This window comes from Anas acuta, chromosome 10, assembly GCF_963932015.1.
Source record: "Anas acuta chromosome 10, bAnaAcu1.1, whole genome shotgun sequence".
Taxonomy (NCBI): Eukaryota; Metazoa; Chordata; class Aves; order Anseriformes; family Anatidae; genus Anas; species Anas acuta.
Genome location: NC_088988.1, coordinates 10,491,385 through 10,514,762, shown reverse-complemented (window position 1 = coordinate 10,514,762; position 23,378 = coordinate 10,491,385). Strand labels below are relative to the sequence as shown.

General features: G+C 40.4%; 1 protein-coding gene across 3 annotated transcripts in view; it reads right to left on the bottom strand.

Annotated features, from left to right (window-relative positions):
• Positions 1-22,582, bottom strand: part of PEPD (peptidase D) — a 133,196-nt gene extending 110,614 nt beyond the window's left edge. For 2 of the 3 annotated variants that reach the window (XM_068693766.1, XM_068693767.1), the window contains exons 1-4: positions 22,429-22,582; positions 17,186-17,369; positions 15,848-15,975; positions 1,004-1,067 (exon numbers count right to left, since the gene is read on the bottom strand). In XM_068693766.1, the coding sequence (XP_068549867.1) occupies positions 1,004-1,067; positions 15,848-15,975; positions 17,186-17,369; positions 22,429-22,442 (390 nt within the window). In that variant the 5' untranslated portion in view covers positions 22,443-22,582. The remainder of the gene's footprint in view (positions 1-1,003; positions 1,068-15,847; positions 15,976-17,185; positions 17,370-22,428) is intronic. The other variant, XM_068693768.1, reaches the window with a different exon arrangement.
• Positions 22,583-23,378: the final 796 nt, after the last annotated feature.

Here is a 23,378-nt window from a genome sequence, read left to right as displayed (position 1 = left end):
TATGAGCTCTTTTCCTCATCAGTGAGGTTTCTAAACAGTAAGAACAGAACTGTAATAAAGTCATTTATTGGTGGAAAGCCAACCAAAGCAACTAAAGTGACCCAAAATAAACTTGATTTTTATTTTTTAAACAAAACATGCATTTTCCACTTGCAATTTTCACTGCCTGACAGAGGAGTGTCTGCACTCTGTGTGATTCCAACTCACGTCAAAAAGCAACCTCTGCACAGCTTCCTCCACCCCAGCTACTGAAATACAGGATCAAACTTCATTTCATAATTAGACTCATTATGAAAATGAAATGAAACATCCTCACAGCTGATTACAGAAAAGTTTTGGGTCTTGTGAGTCATAGTTAGCGTTCTGCAGGGACAGAAATATCAGAATCTTCCTTTTCAAGCTGCTCTCCATGAAAATCAACCACAGAGCTTGGCAGGAATATTGCCCTCATCCTGCTGAGCCTTCCTCAAAAAAAAAAAAAAAAAGATGACTGGCCAGGTGCATAAGTATATAAACATCTGCTCAAAAACAAAATGAGAAACTTGACTAAGAAAGTCATACTTGCGTTTAAACATATGAAAATGGTTGCTTAGTCAAATATTAGAGTGATTCAACACGAACTAAGAATAAGGTAGGCAGGCAGCTATTCCTCAAAGCTCTTTGTATGCATAAAATAAGTGCAGGCTCTCAGTCAGAGTTAAAACATGCAATCTCCCTGACAGCAATCTCCTCAAATCTCCACGGCATTGAAAAAAAGAAATGTATTTAGCAACATGTTTCTGTTGGATAAAGATACAGACTGACAGGTCTCATGATGCCCCAGACTTATTTATGAGATGGTCGTTGGATTAAGACTTTAGTGTTCAGCCTAAAGTAGCAGCCTTTTTTTTTTTTTTTTTTAATTAAAAAAAAATATATACAAGTGCTTTTATACGGCGTAAAATCACTGCCACATGTCCATTTTGTATTCACAGAAAAATATTCATACACAGAGACAACTCACCTCAGTCACGTAGTGGACTTCATCCACAGCATATTTTTTCTTGAAGTACTCAGGGGGGTGAATCCTTTGGAAAACAGGAAAAAGAAACATTTGGATTCAGCTTTACTGCTACATTTAATAGTTTAAGGCCACAGACAAAGAAATTACATCCTCTACTATCACGGTAAAAAAGCAGATACAAGGAATGTTTTAGTAATCCTAACCTTAATTCAATTTCTCAAAATAGTAGATTACACAGAACAGTTGCCACGGCCACAAAATCATTGTGCTTCAATCCAGACCAGGCTGAATACTTGGATTTCATGATCTCCTCCTGAACTAAAGTTATATTTTTTCCATTCACTCTACACAAGACAGGTTTTTTTAAAATAACTTTTCCATTTTTGTACAATTCTCCAACTCACCAGATGGTGGAAGCACCTTGAAATAGCACCAGACCACTCTGCCCTGTGTTATATTTGAAGAATGAACAAGATACTCATTTTCTGCTCTGGTGTTCACTCACTGCAGGACCCTCTTCCCTGCTGTAACCCCCCTGGCACAACACGAAGCAGTCCAAGGACTGTTGGGCTGTGTTCTGCAGCCTTTATTCCTCAGGACCCCACAGCTTCACTCCTCTAACCTAACAGGGTGTGCAACTTCACGGTCCGTGTCCAAAATGAAATCCTTTCTGCCTTCTTCTGCCCCAGTTGGGCAAAGGAAAAATAGTGCAGGAGTGACGTGAAAGATCTGCTTCCCGTCTGTCGCTGCAGATGCTGGTGTGACCCAGCACCCCCGTACTTCCCTGGGGCCCTGGTGGCACATGGTGGCTGTGCGATGGTTCAGTCCTTCCCTCACAACATTTTACTCTCCAATTCCATAATTCCAATCTCTATCTCCCCCTGATATTGAAACAAAAATGATCAGGACTTCTGAAAACTTAATATAAATTAAAAAAAAAGAAAAAAAGAAAAAGAAAAACACCCACCCTACACCCTTCCTCAGAGGAATGAAACAGGAGGAAAAACACAGACAACAGAAGGGGAGCTGGGAGTGCTCTGTGCGTTCTGCTTCCTGCAAGAAAGCAGGGGGGCAAGAGGTGTGATGGGACAGAAACTTCAGTTGTTTAAACATTACTCCACAGCAGCACAAGTCCAACTGGGAAAAGAGCAAATTAGGCCAGAGACTGAAAAAAGAATCTGACTTGCAGAGCGGTGGGACCAAGAACCCAATGTTTTTAGGAGGTGCTCAGTGACAAAGACATGTGGCATAGCTGTCTGTGCTGCCAGCTGGCTGCATCTCTGATTTCAGACATCCTTTCAATCTTGTGCACTACTTCTTTGTTTTACATTCCTTTGTGGTCCAAATTATATTGGGCCGAGACACAAACAACGACACGGAAATGTTTTTAGTATTCTCATGAAGAAAGCAGGCTCCAAAGCAGCAAATTGCAGATATTTTTTTAAAATCTAATTATATGTGAAATAATTATTCAAAAGTAACACAAACATTTCATTGTAAGTTCTCATTTGCAATGCTTCTTTTGTGGACTCTTCCCATCACTGCTTGAAATTGCAAAGGAATTATCATTTATCTTCCCTCCCTGGTTAATTTTGCATATAATTAAAAAAATATCTCTATCTCCTTATCTTTCTGTACCCTGTACTTTATAGTTCCCTTACCTCCAACTTCTGCATACTCTGCTTCCAGTGTAGGTATCTCTTTTTCCCCCCTCCTTCATTCCTCACACATTAAAGTACTTTAATATTCCAGAAACATCATAAACAGATTTAGCATTTTCCATTTTTGTTCTCTTTTACAGTTTCAACCAATTCCTCTGGTATCGGAAGGATCCTCACTGTAAAACCAGTTAATTTACAACCAATGGTAATTTACGGTATGCTTTACCCTTTACAAAAACACCTCCAAAGCACTATTTACAATTACCTGTATTGTTTGAATCTGATAACCATTTCTTGTAAATTAAACATTTCTTAAAAGTAAGCCCACAGACGTGCTGGATTTTATTAACTCCATTTATTGCCATTTAAGTAAGAGTAGATCTCACTTTTCAACATGTCAATAACAAAACTTACATCTTTCCACACACTGTTTTTGATGTCCTTTTCTTGGTTTGTTAATTCATATACTTGCATGGTCCACAGCAAAGTGCCACTAAATTAATTTGGTTACAGTTAATATCAAACCATTATCGATTCCATTCCAGCTGTAATTCATCCAGCACCTCCCCTTACGAATGCTCTCATTCATCTGAGGAACACAATTAGTTCCTCATCCTTTCAAGGCTGAGGATTTTTTTCTGTACTTGGACAGAAAGAAAACAGCAGCTTCCCACTCTGTTCTAAGCTTCTGTTTATTAAACCAGGTCATCCTTCAGACACTTCTGACTCCATCACACCCATTGACAAGCTTCCGAGCTTCCCAAACACATCCCTCCTTCTGGTCCTGTTCTGGCCGCCTCGCGCTGAAAGCCAGCAAACTTTTAGCACAAAGTACAGAAAGACTTCTCAGCTCCTCTCCGAAGCATTCAAGGTTCTGTTTCATGTCTTTTTGTCATTCATTAGCACCTCTGACTGGTAAAATAAACTCACATACACTTCCCACAAACTACCATCCCCTACCCATCCCACGGGAGCCACAATGTTTCAGTATTGAAGCCACCTCTCCCCATGGATTACTGGGAAGCTTTCTGCACAGCCCCACCCTTTGCAAAACCATACAGGCAGAAGGAAACCACGCACATGGAAGTCTACATAAAAGCAGAAAAATTCCCTACCATCACGTGTAGAAAAGCAGTAAAGAGGGCAAAACAAAAGCTCAGAGAGAAAGGAAAGCAAATACAACCCTCACCAAGACCTTCCTCTAATCCCTCCAAACTTTTCCATTCTCTCTCCACTTCAGCCCACGTGCTACTTTCTGTCCCACCACTGGGACATCTCACCAGCTCTTCCCACACTTTAGATCCTAAAACCTTCTCCACTATATTTTTCCTATACAGAGCTCCAACCACATCCAGGCATGCTGTATTCAGAGGCAATTTGTACCAGCGTAACCTCACCCTGAGCTACCGCCGGCACCAACACCAGAGCTCACAGTTTGGTGGCAAGCTATGAAAGGTCCTCATGCACCGTCATCAGTTACTGCAAGAGAGAAGCAGTGCAGTTTCTCAGCAGTGAGAGGGTTCAGGATTCATTTTTACACAATTTAAATGCAAAACAGGTTAAAGTCGAGCACCGACCATCCCTGTCACAGGGAATTATACCTTGCATAGAACGCTCACTGGCCTCATGGAAACCAAAGGTTATATTCAGTTCTGATCATTTCCAGTACATTTGATGCTTTATAGAGATTAGGTGTACTTCTCTCTATAAATGACTTTGAGGCAGGTAGAATAAGTTAATTTGTTACAATTTTTAGGTTTGGCTTCCTCTTTTGTAAAACTGCTATGGGCTGCCAGTTTCAAAATTTTGATTAATCACTACAGAGACTGCAAGCAGAAAACCCCACAGCAAGTCATAAATTAATTAGAAGAATTACCCAAGTGGAAGACATGATCCCAAATATTATTGAATCATGTATTTCCTTACCTATCCAAAAAAATTAACTTCTGTAAGCAGATGTGAACAGAAGCTACAGCCGAGTTTTTACAGGCTTTGGGGGAAAGAACTGTATAAAAACTTTTAGATTCACTGTAAACATAAATGGGCAGAAACCTACAGAGAACAATGCACTTGAGACCTCAGAAGGCTCAATCTCCTTTCCCTCTAGTTTTATAATTCAGCCTAGCAAATCCTAGCGAACATTAGAAATGTCAGTAGTGGGCCTCTGGAATAGCAGAAGTCATCATTTTATCTCCTCATGGAAATAAGCAACTCCAGACTTCTATCAAGCCCAAGCACCCTGTCACCCAAGAGGCCTGCCAAAAATCTGGCATCTCACAGATTACAGCAGTCAGAAAGATCAGGCTGGAGCCCAAGATTTTACTTATTTACAGTAATACATTCTCCTGCTGTCACCAAAGGTTCCCTACAAGAGGAGACTGTTTCTAGTTCACCACTTAGAACTCATCACAAAAAAAAACCTTGAGTTGTCTTGGGTTAAGTACCAAATGTGCTTACAGTCTGCTGCTGCTTCCTACCTCCTCTTCCTCGTTCTAGCTCACCTACTTGGTCTCTTGCTCTGAAGCAATAGAGACATGCTAAGGATATCCTACATTTTAAAGAAAATATTCAAATTCGGATGTGCTTTTTAATTTTAAAAGCTGAAGCCTTATTAAAGGGCCAAATAGCAAAGACTCGCCTTTTGATCACAAGTGACAACTTTGATATACAAAATTTCTACTGAGGGAGCAACGTGAAAAAGAGAAGGAGGAGAAGGAGCAATATTTTCACTATAAACACACAGTGTGAAACATTAAGTCAGACACTGAAGTAATATCCCATTTCTCTTAGACATTGGCCAAACAAAAACTGCCATCAAAAGAGTAAGGGAGAGAAACATTACAAACTAGGAAGCAGGAGTTGCAGTCAGTTGAATGCCCTAACATAGCCTTCAAGTTTATTCTAAACTTTTCCATTTGGTTCAACTGAATTCACAGTGGGAATTTTTTTATTTTATTTTTTTTTCAGATTTTTAACGCTAGGAGTTATTTAATTATCACTTTGTCAAATAGGCCGCCCTATAATAAATAGCCAGCTATAAAAGCAGCTTGGCAGAAAGTGTAAAGAAACCTTAAAAAATGCTATAGGTTGGGGTGCAAAGGAATATTTACTTGTAATTATGCATTATTTTTTTTCTGGTTAAAAATATTAGATTTATTCCATCACAATTAGTACGTAACACTTATTCTCATCTCCAAGTACTGTTTTTTTGTTTGTTTGTTTTTGTCTTCCTCTATATTATGTGGCAGTAGACATTAATTTATAGCATAAAAACAAATTACTGGGGAATCTGGTTATGTCTGAATATCCTATTCAGGCAGAGCAACCAGGACAGGTTGACACAAAATGCTGATTTATTTTATTCTATGTAGTCTGAACATTTAGAGCAACAATGGGGAAAGGGGATGCAGATCCAATGTCTGAGACTGCACCATTGTAAAAAAAATCTATAAGTACAGGTAAAGCATATACTTAAAAAAAACACCCTTGAGCACAAAAAATACCACTTTTCATCTATGAGGTATACTTAGATTGCTTATATTGGCATGATATGTAAGGCTAACTTCACCCTGAATGCTTATTTGGTTACTAAAGGATTGTGGATACACACTCAAACATATCTGTAAATGCAGGTGAATACCTCAGAAATGACCAGAGCACCTTTAGCAGGGCAAGTACCCACAACATGGATTAAGCAAAAAGCTTCAGCTTTCTGCAGTCCTGCTAATAAAATAAAGAGAGAGAAAAACAAACACACACACACAAAAAAAGACCACAAGCCACTGAGTTTGCTGCATCAGCCAGTCCTGTATTAGTCTACTGCCGGACATTTAGACTAATAAAAAGTCCACAGAATTGCAAGGGCCCTTCACAGGACTGTTTTAACGCCACTGCTATTTTCACATACCTTATATTTCCTAACATGTCTGTAAGCGATTCACAGATTATAAAAGCCAGGAGAGATCAGAATAAGCACGCGTGTTTGATCTTTAGTTTGATTTCTAGATGCTTTGATTTTCAGGCATCTAATATTGTTACATATCCTGCTGTTAGATTTTGCGAACAGGATCTACTCTCTGTTCCATATTTGAATTGCTACAGCAGGTGGGAGAGCCCTTTGGTCAGCTCTATTAAAATATCTAGATAAAAACATTATCTTTAGGAGCAATTCAACTTTCTGCATGTTTATCACTGGAGGAGAAAAAAGTTCATCACCATCACTTTGTAATGCTTCACATATTTTTTGTTTTCCTCAAATACAGAATGAAAATACTTTATTGAACAGTTCCATCAGTAACACTGCAGAAATGGCAGCTGCACCTTTCCATCTACTAGCAGTGGTCTGACTTACAGCTGCCAGTTTTTCTTTCTTTCATGTCATTCTAACTCATTGCCCTAAGCTTGTCCCCTTATCCAGAGCTCCCATTAGCTAAGTTCTCATTATCAGCTTGTCCAAACAGGCAGGTACATGAGAACCATCGGTACGCTTCAATGCATTGTAGTTGTTATGCTTATTTCTACATTATAAAAATCACTTCTTCCTCTGCGTCAAAGTCGGCAACTGTTTTGAGGATCTGTTAGCATCTTAGAGAGGAAGAAACTACGTACTGACACAAAGCAAGACATGCCCTTCTAAAGACTACCTGCTGCAATTCAAACACAGATCCATGTGCCTCATCCACTGCTTAGTACAAACGAGTCTTGAAGACTCACAGCCTCTGGATGTTACCAAAAATTGACATTCCTACAAGCAGTAATTAAAAGAATTACCATAGCTGAAGCAAAAGTATAATAGGCAAATATCAAAGACATTGTTAATGATTAAAGCAAAAGGATTTCTATACAATAGTGTTCAAGGCGCAGTGCTCTCTTAAAAAGTCCTCCAGATATGATTGCCACAACTGCATGGAAAAACTCTCAAAGCTCATACCACAAAATCAGAATGGGAAGATTGTTAAGGCAGTGAGATGGAAAAGATAAAACTAGCAAACTCTACAGTCAATGCTTTTGGTTTTATGGGGATACAATAATATTGCCTCTTCCATTTTACCTTAAGTTTCACATTCACACTAAAGGACATAATCCACCACTCACTTCTTAAGCAAATAGTCTCTACTCAGCAAAGCACACACATACATACGCCTGCACATTGTGCCTTTAACAAGGCACTGGAGCGCACACAAATTCACAACTAGAAAGCCACTGCACGAGTTACATGGCGTTTTTCCTCCTATGAGAGGAAACGCATGCACAAGGAGTAAATTGGATGGAGAAGCAGAGCCCTCAGCAACTCAAATTCCACCCAGTAAACAACTTCAGGCCTTACTAGAAAGAGCTTAAAGAAAAGTAAAAAATTCAGTGGGACTACATACTAAGGGTAAGAACCTAGGCAATAATAAACCCAGATAAATAAATGCATCAGCAAAGTAGAGGTGAAGGAGGAAAAGGGATACTGAAGCAATGTTTTAATACTGTCAGAATTTCACCAATAAACTCCCTCCTCATTACAATATCATCACGTTAACAGATGGCAAAACATTAACCAAACAAGGGGGTGTTGAGAACTGCTAGAAAGAGCAACACAGGAGGCTTTACAAGATACCAGCAGATGTTCCTGACTTTGTCGAAAAAATGCAATCACCTATATATCCAAAAGGAATTTCACTACCTAACAGGAAGATTAAAAGGCATCCAGTTAGGTTTAACACGAAACAGTATTAATGGGCTCGCTGGTATCACAGGCTGCCTCCAGCATGTGTTCTGACAACCTTAACGCTAGTCCCTTTCCACATGTCTCTAGATTTCTGTTTATCCTTTGAAGGACAGAAATGCCTGCGTACATGTAAACTTCTTTTCCCTGTTCCTTTTGATATAATACAGAAAAATATGGATACAAAAACTACAGCAGACGGATATAAAAAATATATCAGAAGTTAACAGAAATTGAACTGAAGATCGAGACTCAGGCTCACAGGGCTTGCAGGGCTGCAACTGAGGTCTCATGCTGGAGAACAACAAAACAGCAGAGCCCACATGCCTGATACTGGATGCCAGACACTGGGTGTTAGATATTGACTTCCCAAGGTCACAAACAGCTTACGCAGAAGCAGGAAAACTACGAGCAACATACAGACCGTTGGGTTTAAGAAATCAGAAATAAATTATTGAGGAGACTCTTACAGTTCTTCCTAATAAAGGCCAAACTCTCAACAAACTCGTCTATTTTATAGGCTGTCTCACGGCCCCTGCTCAGCTGTTCCCATCACATTCATTCCCCAAAGAAAAGACCTTTAAGCTTTCTATAAATTCTATCTCAAGAGGCAGCATCTTGATTTGATATTTAAAAGATACTATCAAGAGCTACCTGAAAAAACAAAATCACAGAAAACTTGCAAGGTGATAACCTTTGCTTTATTTCTTTCTGCAAATAAATTTTTTTTTGCCTCGGAGAAGGACTCTGTAGTAGGCACAGAAAAAGCTATAACAAAGGAAATTTTTATATACTGAAATCCCAAAATGATTTCCCATGGCATAATACTGTTGACAAATGCTCGTAAGAAATTTCTCCTTGCAAAAAAAGGACACAAGAATTACACTGGTTAAGAGGGTAAGTATAATTTCCAGGTCACCATATAGTAACAGTGTTCCACTTCGTGGAAGTGTTCCATTGCATCTGTCAATAGCAGAGGTTCTGCTTTCACTTTGGAAGCACACCTATTTTGGAAGGAAAAGCAGCAGTATTTTATGTCCTACACACTGAAGCATTGCAGCAAGGTCCGAAATGTGTGCAGCATGTCCCATATGAAATGAAATGAAAGGAAGCAGTACTGTTTACAGCAGTGTTATGGCGACCTGAACAGCTCCTATCCTCTAACTTGTAAAGGAAGCAAAACCAGAGAAATTAATGGAATTTACCAAAGCAACTCATTGGACACAAAGAACCTATCCATGCAAACAGTCTCTGATCCACTGCACCACACTGCCCTAAGACAAAAAAGCACCTGGCATCTCCTAGGAGCAGGGTCGAGGAGAAGAGCTCCTACACTGAGAGCCCCAGCATGTACACAGGCAGAGGGATACACAGCAAGTATAACACAACCTGCCTGCTTTTCACTCACATTTAGCTCTTAAGATGCATTAATATTCATTGCACTTTTCTCTACCCTATTTTACAAAACAGTTGTTGTTTTTTTCCCCTTTGTACATTTCTCCTGACATAGCACAATGCAAACAATACTCTTCCAGAGTCCTGCCTCAAAGACTGAAAGCGAGTGTGCTGGGGCAGACACAGCAAAGGTCCTAGCAAACACAAAACCTAAAGAGAAACAGTTAACAGCAGCAGCTGAGAACGCAATTTTACAAGTGTAAGAACAGAGGCCATGCTGTAGATACTTCACTTGAGGGTTTTTTGCATCCTGCAGTGCCTCCTCGAATCCTAGCTCACGAGAAGCAAAGAGCTTTGCACTCCAACCAGGCAACTGCTCAGCAGAAGACAGAGCGGAGGTGCAGAGCCTTGTTGGAGCACTGCTGGAAAATCCCCACGGGCATTGCTTTTGCTGCAGCTTGCTTTTCTACCAGCAGCATCTGAATCCTTGGAGGAAAAACAGATGGCATGCCTGATCAAAAAAAACTTGGATTCTCTGATATTTCAAAATGTTATCAGGAATTTATACCACTGAACTCGATACTCCTACTAGTGCATTAAATAAAGTATATATATAAAATAAGAAATGCCTGGTGCGGGTTACCAAAATTTCCCCTCTTACCACAGGCATGAGACGCGCACAGGCAAGATTTAACTTTCCTCATGCTGTGGTTTAAAGCCACATCTAAAAACTCTGGTGCAGTACTGTTAGGCAGATTTACTTCGGGTCCATTCTCAACACACCTAAATGAAAGAGAGGAGAGGACAAAGAAGCACTTCAACACTTCCAGAGTTGCATCCAGTTGTGCATCCAGTCAAAGGTGCACGCTGGTGTGACCGCAAATCCATAGACTGATATGACATGTTTTTTAAATGTTGTCAACAAAAAACACAAAGAAAGTTAAGCATCTAAGAAACAAAGATTTATACAAATAATCACTGAAGTAAACATGATAGGAACAGTACACATTTGTCCTGGATTAACGAGGCTTGTGGGCAACTGCAACACTGAGACAACTAAAGTGATAATTTGAGAAGTCAGAGCACTAGAGCAGCACTATTTAGAGAAAAACAATCATCAGTGAAGTGGCAAGCACAATTCAGACACTAATTAGTCTACAGAAGCATTTTTTTTATCCACAGAGTAATACCGTAATAAATGAATGGAAGACAAGAAACAGGAATCACCACACTATGGAAAGAAACAGAATCTTGGAAAATAGGCAGCACGGGGAATTAGACAAGTCATTATCGTCAATCAAAAGCAACGAGCTTTACCGGACAGAGTTCCAAAAGGACTGAATGAAGCAACAGATGTACTACCAGAATAATAGTAAAATATTTGATAAATATCTCTCTGAAGAACCTTACTTTCCAAAATCAACTCAAATTGGCTTGGGCAGGAACACTATGATGTGACCTGGACTTGAAAGGCCTAAAGCAGAAAATAAAAAATAAATAAAAAGACAAGCTTTTCAAGGGCTGGGAAACCCTCCAACTACCACGCTGAGAAGTGCTGTATCAATTTAGACTGATGTTCTCAGAAGTTAAAGTGATAAACAGCAACAGACTGTAAGTCTTGATTAGTGGGATACTGCAAAGACTGAAATTAGTTCTGATGGTATTCAGAAACAGAAGCAGGACTGGTATGTTCATGAGATCCACAGATGGTATTTGCAGGTGGTAACAAACCTTGCAAATAAATTGCAATTGCTAGTTGGTACAAAACAGTAATAAGATGACCTAAAGCAATTAAAAAACAAATTTTATTATTTTTTTGAATAACAAAAATTTTGGGTAAGGGAACGGGGTAAATGTTGGGAAAGGATTGAACTGATACACGTGGAAAAGGAAAACCTCAAGTATATTTTACCTTAAAGGAAAAACTGCCAGACAAAGTATCAAGGGATGACATGCCAGATCAGTTCAGAAAATAAAACTAAGACCCTCCTAAGAGTATATTGTCTGGATACACAGTTCCAGAGCACGTTACAGAGGAAGGGGCCTAGAAGTAGAGCATCATTAAAATGTCTAGAGAGTTTTAATCATTCCTTCATTCCTGCAAAATCTGCATCAAGAACGATTAAGGTGGTTTACAGCTTTTCCCCTACAGCACCCACATACACCCCTCTACCTGTCAGGGGTTGTCTCAAATCTGAGCTTGCAGAGAGCGGGCTTAGTACAGACCTTGCCTTCTTGAAGCCAAACCTTGGGCCAATCAATGCACCAGCCTCAGCTGCCATGACACAGCCAGATAAGCATACCATGCTGTACATAAACTTAACACTCAGTTATTCAAAATACAAATGCCACAAAAATTCATGTATCCTCATAAAGAAGAACGAGAAAATTACTTCGCATCTAAGCTTCTAATTTTCATGACCACTTATAGTCTATAGGAAAAAACTAAAACATGGAGCCTTAAAACTTTTTTTATATAAATTCTTGGGAAAAAGTAAATACATAATTTTGCACTATTTTCAAAGGGCAGTACAATTTGATAGCTTTGCTGAACTCAGGCAAGTTAAATAACCAAAACCAAGGTTTGATTTTAGTTATAATCTGCTTTGAAAACGTTGACAATGTTTGAGAAGCTTCCTCATTAGGTCACTGTGAAATCTGGACTTTTGTAAGGCATTTCATTGTGTTTTACTGTAGCTCCAAAGTGCCACACCAAGGTTATACTTCACAAATACAGATATCTTCCAATCAGCTTCATGGGAAAATATTACTTACATCAGATGCAACGTTAATGTTGTTACACTTACCAATTAGCCATCAGGGCTTGAAAGAAAACAAAGGAAATTGCTTATAAATATTGCTCTGTCCCATTTAATATGTATTTCTATGTTAGAGAATGAAAGTGTTAAATATTTTTGTTTTCCATTAAAAACATTCTTTAGGTGGCAAGGCAATTAAGTTATTTTGGCATCCACTCCACATAAAGCAGCTGCTGTACAGTATGTTTTATTTTATAAAATATCTTTAATCAGCACACTGACTAGTTCTGTCATTTATAATTAAGGAGGTAAATGGCAGGTGCAGCAATAATTAGTGAAATTGAAGTCTCTGTGCAAGACATACAGTCATACCAGCTTAATGCTTCCTAGGAATAAAAACAATTGCGAACAGCTTTGCACCACAAACTTGACTAGGTAAGACTGTGCAGAAAAAGAGGGGCATTCACAACACAGTTACGCTTCTGAAGCCTTTCCAATTTTCTCTTCTTCCAAAAGTAAAAATAGAAAAAAAAAATCAGAAGAGCAAAACCTTATATTCTGAGCCATCCCGTGAAAGTCTTGGTTTCTGTCATACACATAATTGGAGGAGTAGTGGGCAGAGTTAAAAAAAAAATAAAAATCAGTAGATATGCAAAATGGTTCTTTTAGCTGTCGTCTGGAAAAAATCTTTTCAACTAAAAAATGGACTAGCCTAACATCAGGAGAATTACCCATGCTCAAAATTTAAAAAGAGACTGACTGTTGTTATTCCTTCTCAACAGGGAAGTAGGACAACCAGTCCAACAAATACCCTCATAACAATTCTGCAATTACCACTTTTTTTTTTTTTTTGAGAACATTCATTGTCTAAACTGTGAGTTTAGTTAAATCTCTCCTCCCTTTTAAATCTGCAGAGGTTATTTCTAGCCTGAAGGACTTCTAAAAATAGCCCTACAGCTATTTACAAATCTTTAGAGCATACACATTCAGACAGAAGCCCTACAAGATGAGTAACATTCCCAAACAAGTGCTAGTTCTGTCACCACCAGTACTACAGGATACTGGCAGATAGCAGCCCAGGATGGTGCAGTCATCTCCTCTCCATTCACCAGCAGGTGAGCTGGTGAGAGTTCCTACACTCATCAGCATGCAAAATTACCCCTTACTTACAGAAGCAAGTGCAACTGGCAAGTTAAAAATAATTCTAGTGTTCATGGTCTCTGTTGTAAAGTAATAATCCATTCATCTCCAACCAAATGCTCTCACTGGCGCTTCACTGGTTTTGGCCAACCTAACACTGCAATTTGAAAGAAGCAAAGTAGTCCCACTTTTGCAGTATTTAATGGCAAAAAGGTTAACCTTTCTGACTGCCATATTACCTAAATGATGTCTCTGATGGAGCCCAAAGGTACGTCCTTCAAAAGTGGAAGCACATTGGAACATTACACAAGACTTTTCATAATACAGTAGGAGCAAAGAGCCTTCTGCACTTATTTTAACAGAATCTGTGTATTTCTGACTAACTCAAGTAGCAGATTCCCACATCTGTATTAAATAAAGGGCAGTATAAATAGCAGACAAATCAACCTCATGCTGTACTATGAACTAGAAGACCAGCTATAGACGTCACTACAATACCAACCTTGCAAATATCATACAAGGGATTGCATAGATCTGTGCTTTATCAACATCAAAGGAATGTTTCTTCAATGGGCAGATCGTACCTTCCACATGCACAGAAAAATGCACTTCCAAGGGAAACTATAGCAGGTAAACAGGATGGAAGGCAAATTGTTTTTCATTCAGCGCTACTTTTGACTTAAAATTGACTCTTCTGGGAAGGAACACAATCCCTAGCTGTGTGCAGTACCCCCCGCCAACTAACTTATGAAGCAGAAATGCTGCTGCCTCACAAATGAATTATTTATCTGTCCTTCTGACAAGCAGGAGAAGTACACGGCCATGGCTGACAGAAAAGAAAACAAGATCCAAACAGAAGGATGCAGGAAGGGTAAGGAGGAGAATTTAGAAAACAAAGACACTGCAATAAAGGCAATTGCTTCATTATATTCCACAAAAAAGTCACAATGGCAATAAACCATTTTTACCCAGACCTGTAATTCTGTAAATGAACCAATAACTAGTGTTGCACAACAAATCAAAAAGGCTACCATGTATAAACAACACCATTTTGTTTAAAAATATAAAATGACACTGTGGAATTTCAGTAATATTATAAAGACTTTCAAGATTAGGTATGATTTGCATGGGTATGAAACAGCTGATTTGAACTAGCAGAAAAGAACCTAGGAGGAGGAAAAAGCTTTGTCTGTAAATGCGAACAACCTCCACTAGGGAACAGTTTACAGGACATGTGGGAGTTAAACATCAGCTTCCCTCCCATACAGGTGCAGCACTCAGCTGAAGTATTTCAGAGAGCAGTATTTGCATTTTAAAGCGATCATAAACAATTTAAGTTCCAAGGCAGGTCTAAGGGAGTGATATTCTTATAAACGCTCTGAGAAGGCAGCAGCCATGCCCTACCATATGGTCTAACAGTTCAGCATATGGGATTGGTTGCAATTGTTTTCCTTTTCCCAAAATTAGCATTAAAATATAAGTGATAGCTTCAATTAGAAACTAAGCAACCTGGGCTTAAAATATTAAATTAGAAGTAATCCAATATTCTGAGACCATGTAGACACCAAAAAAAATTTACAGCTTGTTAAACAGTATAAATACTATTAAGATTGAGAAAGGAAATGTGCACATAAATAAATTAATCCCTTCACTACTATAGCACTGAGCAATATTTACTACCTATGTGGATAGAAAAAGAGATGTTTATGGCATACTCACATAACAGAATTAAAATCACATTCCCCAGTCAGATGGTTCATAAAATAAATAAATAAATAAATAAAAATATCAAAAGCTAAACTACCTCCTCCCACTTCTCATTAGCTGAGAAGGCTGCAACCTGGCAAAGCAGCTTGAAAAAGTCTACTTTACTAAATAGCTTGTTCTGTTTTAACAGAAGACTTCTACTTTTCTTTATTGTTCAGCTTCCTTTCATAGATACCAGGAGATTCATGGGTTTCAATTGGACACGTATTCTCTCCAGAATGGTGGTGGATCATTGGATGTCACCTGATCAATACCAACTGATCACATTTTGCATCATTGCACAGACGAATCACTACAATTCACACCAAATGATTTGGAGGCATGTGATTAAAATCAGGTAACATTTCAGCTCTTCAGACAATTGCATTAAATACCCAGATAAATCTTAACACAGTTAAAAGGTATGTCTTACTTTCCCATCCAAACTGCATAACTTTCAGGGAGTTGTGGAACAAAAATCATGGATCTTCCAGTATCAACATCTACTGTTCCAAAGCAGCCTGCTTCAGTTACTCCAAAAGTCCAGTGAAAGTAAGATTCCTAGGTTAAGACAAAATATATTCTTAAAAGTAAACCCTCATTTCTACCAACTCTAAAAATACACTACACTACGTACTGAAAGAGATCTATTTTGCTTCTGAAAGTAAAGGAAGTGGTTTAGGTTTCAAGCTTTTCAGACTGATTAGTGTTAGGTTTTAATAAATTCTTCTGCTGGCAACTGGAAATAACCAGAGATTAATAAGCTACTATAGGAAATAAACAACAGTCAACTCAGCATAATAATACACTTTCTTCCAGTCTAGAATTAGGGAATGTAGTATCATGAAGAAATAATCATGTCACATGGGACAAGGCAAAAGCAGAGTGCAGATTCACTGGGTTGATCCTGAAGTGAAGACTCAATCTCCCGCAGAGAAAAAGGAAGCTTCAACAGCTCTTAGCCAAGAATTATTTTAAAAACAAACATGCAAATAACAAAATACCAAACAATACAAAGATGAATATTGGTACAGACAGGCATACATTCTGATACACTGAAACATGCATCTCTAAAAGCAGACCAATAACTACACCAAGATGCACACTATCTAGACAGGAATTTATTGTTTTTGTTTCTTCAAAACACAGAACTGCTCAATTAAATTCATAAAACAAAATGAATCTGTACTAAGAATGTGTTCATCATGACATTAACAAGTCATTAAGTCCTCTCTGGGACAGAGAAGGAAGAGTCTAATCCAAGAAGACCTGTTGTAAATTCTGAGATACATCCTGGTATGTGGAATACACTATCTATAAAACAGTGAATATACTTTAAATACACTTTTCTATGAATTAATTTGGTTTAGGTCATTGTAACATGTTTCATTACAGAAAGAAGGTTTTTTTTTGGTGACAAACAAGACTGAAAAAAAATAAGACATATTCAGTTGCTGCCTTTAATATTATGTGTACTGGGTCTGGCACATTATGTTAAATGATTATGTTCATTTTGTTAAATGTTGTTGTTAAACAACTGTTAAGAACTGGTTTAGGCCCTTTAAGCCACATGAGCCCACACAGGAAAGCATTGAGAGGATAAGAGTAACCAGAGCTGAAGAGGCAATGTAACAAAGAAGCCAATTTATTTCAGCAAAGCAAAGCAAGGCACACATCTGAGATAAAGGAAGAGTAATTAAAAATGGTTTAAAAATTCATGCAGTTAGAGGCAGTTACTTAATTTGATTTGAAGCTCTGATTCAACCTTTACCTGGCGAAACACGATACCAGTATCAGTGCAATATCTCTGGGTTTCTTCTCCACCCTGCAGCAGAACAATTGAGTTCTTCTGGACATCCTTATTCTGTCTCAGGCGATCACACAGCCGTCTTCTATTCAAGGCAAAGAGTGCTACAGGCACTTTCAAGGTGTCATTCCCCAGCCAAAAAGAAGGTCTAGAAGAGATTTTTTTTTAATTAACAGTTAATGGAAGACAGACAGTGGTTGGCACAATTCAGACACGCAGTGTTTGTTACTTTAGTAGAAAAGATGAAGTTTAATGCAACTCAACAAACAAGACACTAATCACTCGAGGGGAAGAGATGCTGCATACAACCAGTGCTCTCTGGCTACAATTAGACATTGCTCACACAAGTACCAAAGGAAAAAGATGGCAACAAGGGATACAACTGGCTGGAGCTATGGCCCACAGCATACCACATTACCTTTCTCTATGTAAAGTAACGTGAAAAGTAGACGCAGACAGCAGCGACAGCCTAATTCTGCTGAATAAAGGCAAAAGAAGAGGGAAGAAAGTGAGTTCTGCATTACTGAAAACAGAAGTGAAAGGCTACGCTGTCTGGCAAAACTTCATCGAGGCCCTCTGGGAAGCAAGCACTGAAGTAGCTGACACAGGAACCACAAGGAGAAGACGACAGTCAGCAGGCGTGGGGCGAGTTCCCCACGGTCATGCAGTATCTGTGAACCTCTTGTATCTGTACCTACATTTACTCTTGGCATGCACAGAAGCAGCTTCAGTGAGCAAGTGAGCTCACACATATGGCCAACAGGAGCGTGCCCCAGGTATCAGTGACCTCCTGCTGTACAGTGCTACCTCGCTCGGGCAGCACAACACGGCCCAGAGCCTACAAAGTTCCTCAAAGACTGTACTCAACAGAGGCTGTCTGGAGAATGCAGTTTAAAGGGAGACAGCTTGCTTGTAAAATAAAAGAGTTATTAAGTAATTAAGGTGTTTAAAATACTACAAAAATATATTACTGATTAATTCGCGTTTGTTATAGGTCCACACTTGCACGTTTTGGAGCTTAACTATAAAAGCACTGTAGAGCTTGGTGCAGGATGGTTTTTCTAATTGGACAAGGTGAAAATCTAAGAGTAACCCCCTTTTTTTTTTTCCCTTCCTTCATGTTTAACGTAACAAAGTTGTACTTTGGAGCTTCAGTGTTACAGATGAACACTATTTTATCAATAAAACCTATGCCTTAAGTCCAATTTGCCCTTCCATCTCCGCTTCTCTCAGTTTATTGAAGACATTCTTCTGAATGGCTGGACAGTCATTTTTTTTATCAGATAATGCTTCTGGATGAGATGATAGAAAGCTACAATTAAACTGTTAGCATGCTAAAATGACAGACCGGACTTAACCTTAGAGATGCAGAGCTCCATACGTTAATTACTATATAGTTTTCAGAGGCAATCTGAAAAGTAACCTTTGATTTATAGCTGCATGAAATAATCTCCTGAAAGGCTTTATCAGCATCAGAAATGTAAACCTTAGAATTTCATACTGCAGACACAGCATAAAAGAGCTAATAAAATATTTTATTTTACTTGTTTATAACTACTTTATGTAACAGTGTAAGTAATTTTAGAAGGTGAAAGATTGCTCTTACTAATCCAATTTTCAAACTGTCTGCCTGGGAGTTCAGCTGATGGTGCACAAAACCCAAATGTATTTATTTTTATTACTTCCCCCACACACCTGATAACCCAGCAACATGGCAGGTGATAATTACAAGGGCTGCAGACTACCTATTGAGGCACATTAGCATAGCATGGAAGCACAGCATAAGCTTTCATCTTGGAATACCCTGGTCTCTCGGAAGAATGAAGCGAGTTCAAACAATCCTAGCAAAAACTACTGAAAATTTAAAATCAGACAGCAAACCTTACACAAATTAAGGGGAAGACTTTTCAGGTGCAAAGCAGTGGCTCAACAACTTGGCACTGCAGAAGATGTTGAAAACTGTTATCCAAGCAAGATCACCCCCTGGAGTATTTCCATACAGGGGATTGGAGATCAGATACTCATCCTATTGCTAGTATAAAAGGCATGAGAGAACATAATCTGATACCCTTATGCTGTAGGTTACTCTCAGATCTTTGTATCTGCTAACAAGAAAACAAACCCAAAAAAAGGGCAGAGGTTATAGCACAATCTTTTTTATGTTTTGCTTCAGAGGACAGAACAAAAGACACTTCCACTGTAATTTTACTATCTTCACACGTTTTTTTTTTCTCTGGAAAAAAAAACAGGCTCTGACCTCCCTCCTCTCCTAGGCCTACACCTACAACCCAGAGCTGATAAAACACTGCTACAAATGCATTTTCATCTCTGACAAGTTTACCATTAATGCTTTTACTGCACTTAAAACTTTTGACAACCAAAGTGAGACTAAAGGAGAAATAATGATGTCAGGCAGGAATTCTTACTGGTAGTCTCCTTGAACTGCTTCAAAACTATCTTTTAGTGTGGTCTTAACACTCAGGCTGAAATGCTTTACGATATAAAATTATTGCTCTTCTGCACATTTTAGCTAACCCCATGACAAAAGAGGGGTTTTCCTTGTATGTACATACCTGATCCTACCCTCCCTGCTTGAGTCTGATGCCACAACATTCATCGTTTGATCATATACAGTTGTTTTAGATTTGCACAGTTTTGTCGCAGGCACGGCCTTGGTCTCTATTTTAAGGGTGCAGTAACAATCACAATAGCTGCACGTGCCAGATCCCACAGCAAGGTTTGAAGGACACAGGAGGGCTGGGCTGAACATCCTTGCAAATACTGCTTAGCAGCTGGGGTTCTCTGCTCATACTTGAATTAATGCCTTGGATTGTACAGACTTGCTATGCAGCAGGTCTGCTTTCACAACTGGGAATCTGCGGAGAAAAGCATGTGGCTTTCAGGGAAGAACAGGCTAAGACATTTGCTTCTTCCAAGTCTTCCTTCCTGCACCCACTTGGACACCAAACCCACGGCAACCTCACCAAATAGGGACGAAGTAACATCACAGCAAGACACCCAAAGGTGCTACTTTGCTCTGCCTGCAGAGGTTGACTCATTCTGTACACGTGGCCCTAGCACCAGCTTTCCACAATTTCTGCAGAGTTTTGTCAGAGACTAGCACCTACACAGGTGTTTAAGGCTAAAGAAAAAGAGCCCAGCTACACGGGTGCTTTTCTGTTGCAAGCAGCGATTTGGTAAGAGAACTCTGTCAATACTCAAGATGACAGTGCATGTCTTCAAACACAGGACTGGCTGTGTAACCACTCTCTTGTGACCATTGCTCTATTGGCAAGACATACACGACAGGTAAGTAGGTTACTACCAGCCTGGTCTTTTTTTTTCCCCCAATATTTCTTCCAACCCAACTGGTTCAAAATGCTGTGTCTATGCAGTATAGCCATGATCATTATTTAGCACTTCAGTTTCAACTATAATTCACTGCAATGTCACATACAGTAAGTTGGGTGGGTGCACGTATATGACTGCCTCGTGTATCAATCCTGGAAATACACATGCAATTGGATCAAAACAAAGCTCTCTGTGAATTCACCACCTAACAATACTATCACAAAGTTCCTTCTCAAGAAGGAGCTGGAAGCATTCAGTTTTGGTCTGTGATCTCTGATCAGTCACCCACTTTACATCTCACAAGACATAAAAATATCAGAACTTAGGTATGATACCCTGGCTGCTCCTTCAAGGTCTGATTCTTCCATTAGTACAGGGAGCCTGGTGTCTACAGCCACAAACTCAACTCAGAACTGTAACGCAGAACTATATATATGATAATTTGTAATGATGAGTATTAGAAGTAAGCACTGGTTTATAGCACATTCATCTTTGAACCTATGCAAACTTCCACAAATAAGCAATTGTCAGTGTTAGAAATGGCTACTTGCAAGACCAGGAGAGGACACTTGAAGTTCAGCTTCCTCATTTTACTAGCCTGGTTCCAGAACTCGGCCATTACTCAGTCTGGAAAGGCCTCTCACAGCAGCTGGCAGTTTCCCTGCTGCCTGTCACATACAATTTTTATGATCACTTAGGCCTAAGCCCACACAAGAGCTCTTTTATTTTACTATACTCAAAGTAAAGTGTAGCTAAGAACATTAAACTGCATCTGTTTCTTTAAAGGATATTTTTCTTTTGCCTGGAACTGTTGATTTTCAAAGCTTATTTCAGAAGTTTTATATTTTCAGAGAGATATTTTGTTATGGTATGATCCATCTAATGTTTTGGTTTTGTTTTGATGCAACAACCAGAACACACTGGCAACCAGGAATTCCATTTTATTTCTGGTTTTCAGTTAGTCTTTTGCACCCCTGGTTTTCAGAAGAAAACTCCTGGTCTGCCATGCTGTTCCACTGAGGCCATGATGACAGGATCCAGATTTTAATAAAGCTAAGAAACCCATGAAACTATTCTTCCAGAAGTTATCTATCTGTTAGCTGGGCTTTATTTATTTGTTTTGAGGAACAGACCGAATCATCAACATCAGCTTGAGTTCTAGCCAATTTCTGATGCTGTTTCCACATCAAATATGTGCAGTGCAAGAGGCCTACCAGCAGCACTGGCTTTGTAAGGGAACTACGCTTTGCAAGGGAAACAGTACAAGCAACCCCTGCCTTTATGGCGCAAACTGGCCGTGTCCCTCACTGCCAGCTAAGCACTTCTTCTAACTACCTCAGCAGTTCTGAGCCGCTGTCCCGTCCCATGTCCCATCCGCTCCCTGCCTTGTGGCGTAGCTCCCCTGTCAGCTGGACCGAGCAAGGACTGTTGGCGCTGGGCCCTGTCCCAAATCTGCGAGCAGGGGCACACCGGCTCCGTTCAGCCGTAAAAAAGCAGCGAGCCCCCGTGCTACCTGCGTGCGCCTCCCGCCAGCATCACCTCCCAGCAGAGGGGCAGGGAGGCTCTGTGAGCACACAGCCGGCACGGACCGGGCACCGCCGCGACCCGCGGCCCCCCCGACTGCTCCACCGCGACACACGGGCTGCTGTCACCACAGGGCTGTCGCGACAGGCTGCACCGCGAGCCGCCCGGAGCCCCACCCCCACCATCCCGCCGCCACCCCCGACCCCCCAGGGGTCCCCCGCGGCTCCTCCCCGCCGCCCTCGCCTCGGCGGGGCCGGGCCACCACAGGGGGTGCGGGCGGGCGGCCGGGGCACGGCGCCGGTACCGCGGCCGAGGAGCTGAGCGGAGCTTACCCCGCCGCGGCCATGTTGCCTCGCCGCCCTCCGCCCGTCACGTGGCGGCGGGGCCGGGCTGCGGGCCGGGCGGGCTGCTCGGCGCAGGGGCGGGGAACGGGCAGCCGGGGAGGGACGGGGTCGGAGGTAGCTTGCAGGGGAGCGACAGAAACTGGAAAGTAAATATTAAATAAAATAAAATTGCAGGTTGTGCGGGCCTCTCTAGTCTCTGCGTGCTGCTGCCTGGGACACAAGTCCTGTGAGGAGCGGCTGAGGGAACTGGGGGTGTTGAGGAGGCTGAGGGGAGACCTCGTTGCTCTCTGCAGCTACCTGACAGGAAGGTGCGGGGAGCTGGGGGTCGGCCTCTTGTCACAGAGAACTAGGAATGGCCTCAAGTTGTGCCAGGGGAGGTTTAGGCTGGAAATGAGGAGACATTTCTGCTCAGAAAGAGCAGTCAGGTGTTGGGACGGGTTGCCCAGGGAGGTGGCGGAGTCACTGTCCCTGGGGATGTTGAAGGAGAGGTTGGAGGTGGCGCTTAGGGACACGGCTTAGGGAGTGTATGGACTGCTGCAGGGACAGTTAACTACATCCCGAACAGACCCAGTACACATCAGTGATGGTTGGACCAGATGGTTGTTCTTTTCCAACCTTAATGATTCTTTGATTCTATGACAAACAATTGCTGACCAGTGAACAGGTGAAGAACTGTGACATTCCTGAATCCCTTAACACAATGTGATTCATTTACTCTTCTTCAAATTAGCTGTTTCATTTTTTTCATTTCACATTAATGGAAAAAGACACATACTATTTTACATATTTTTCATATTCAATATCAAAATACGTGAGAAGTTTCATTTATTATCTGTGTATAGTCCCAAACCTGTTTTGCTTAGGTATAGCCATTGGTTGGAGTAAGTCCCAGCACTGGCAGTGGACATGGCCCTGAGTACCTGCTCATCTGAGCAGGA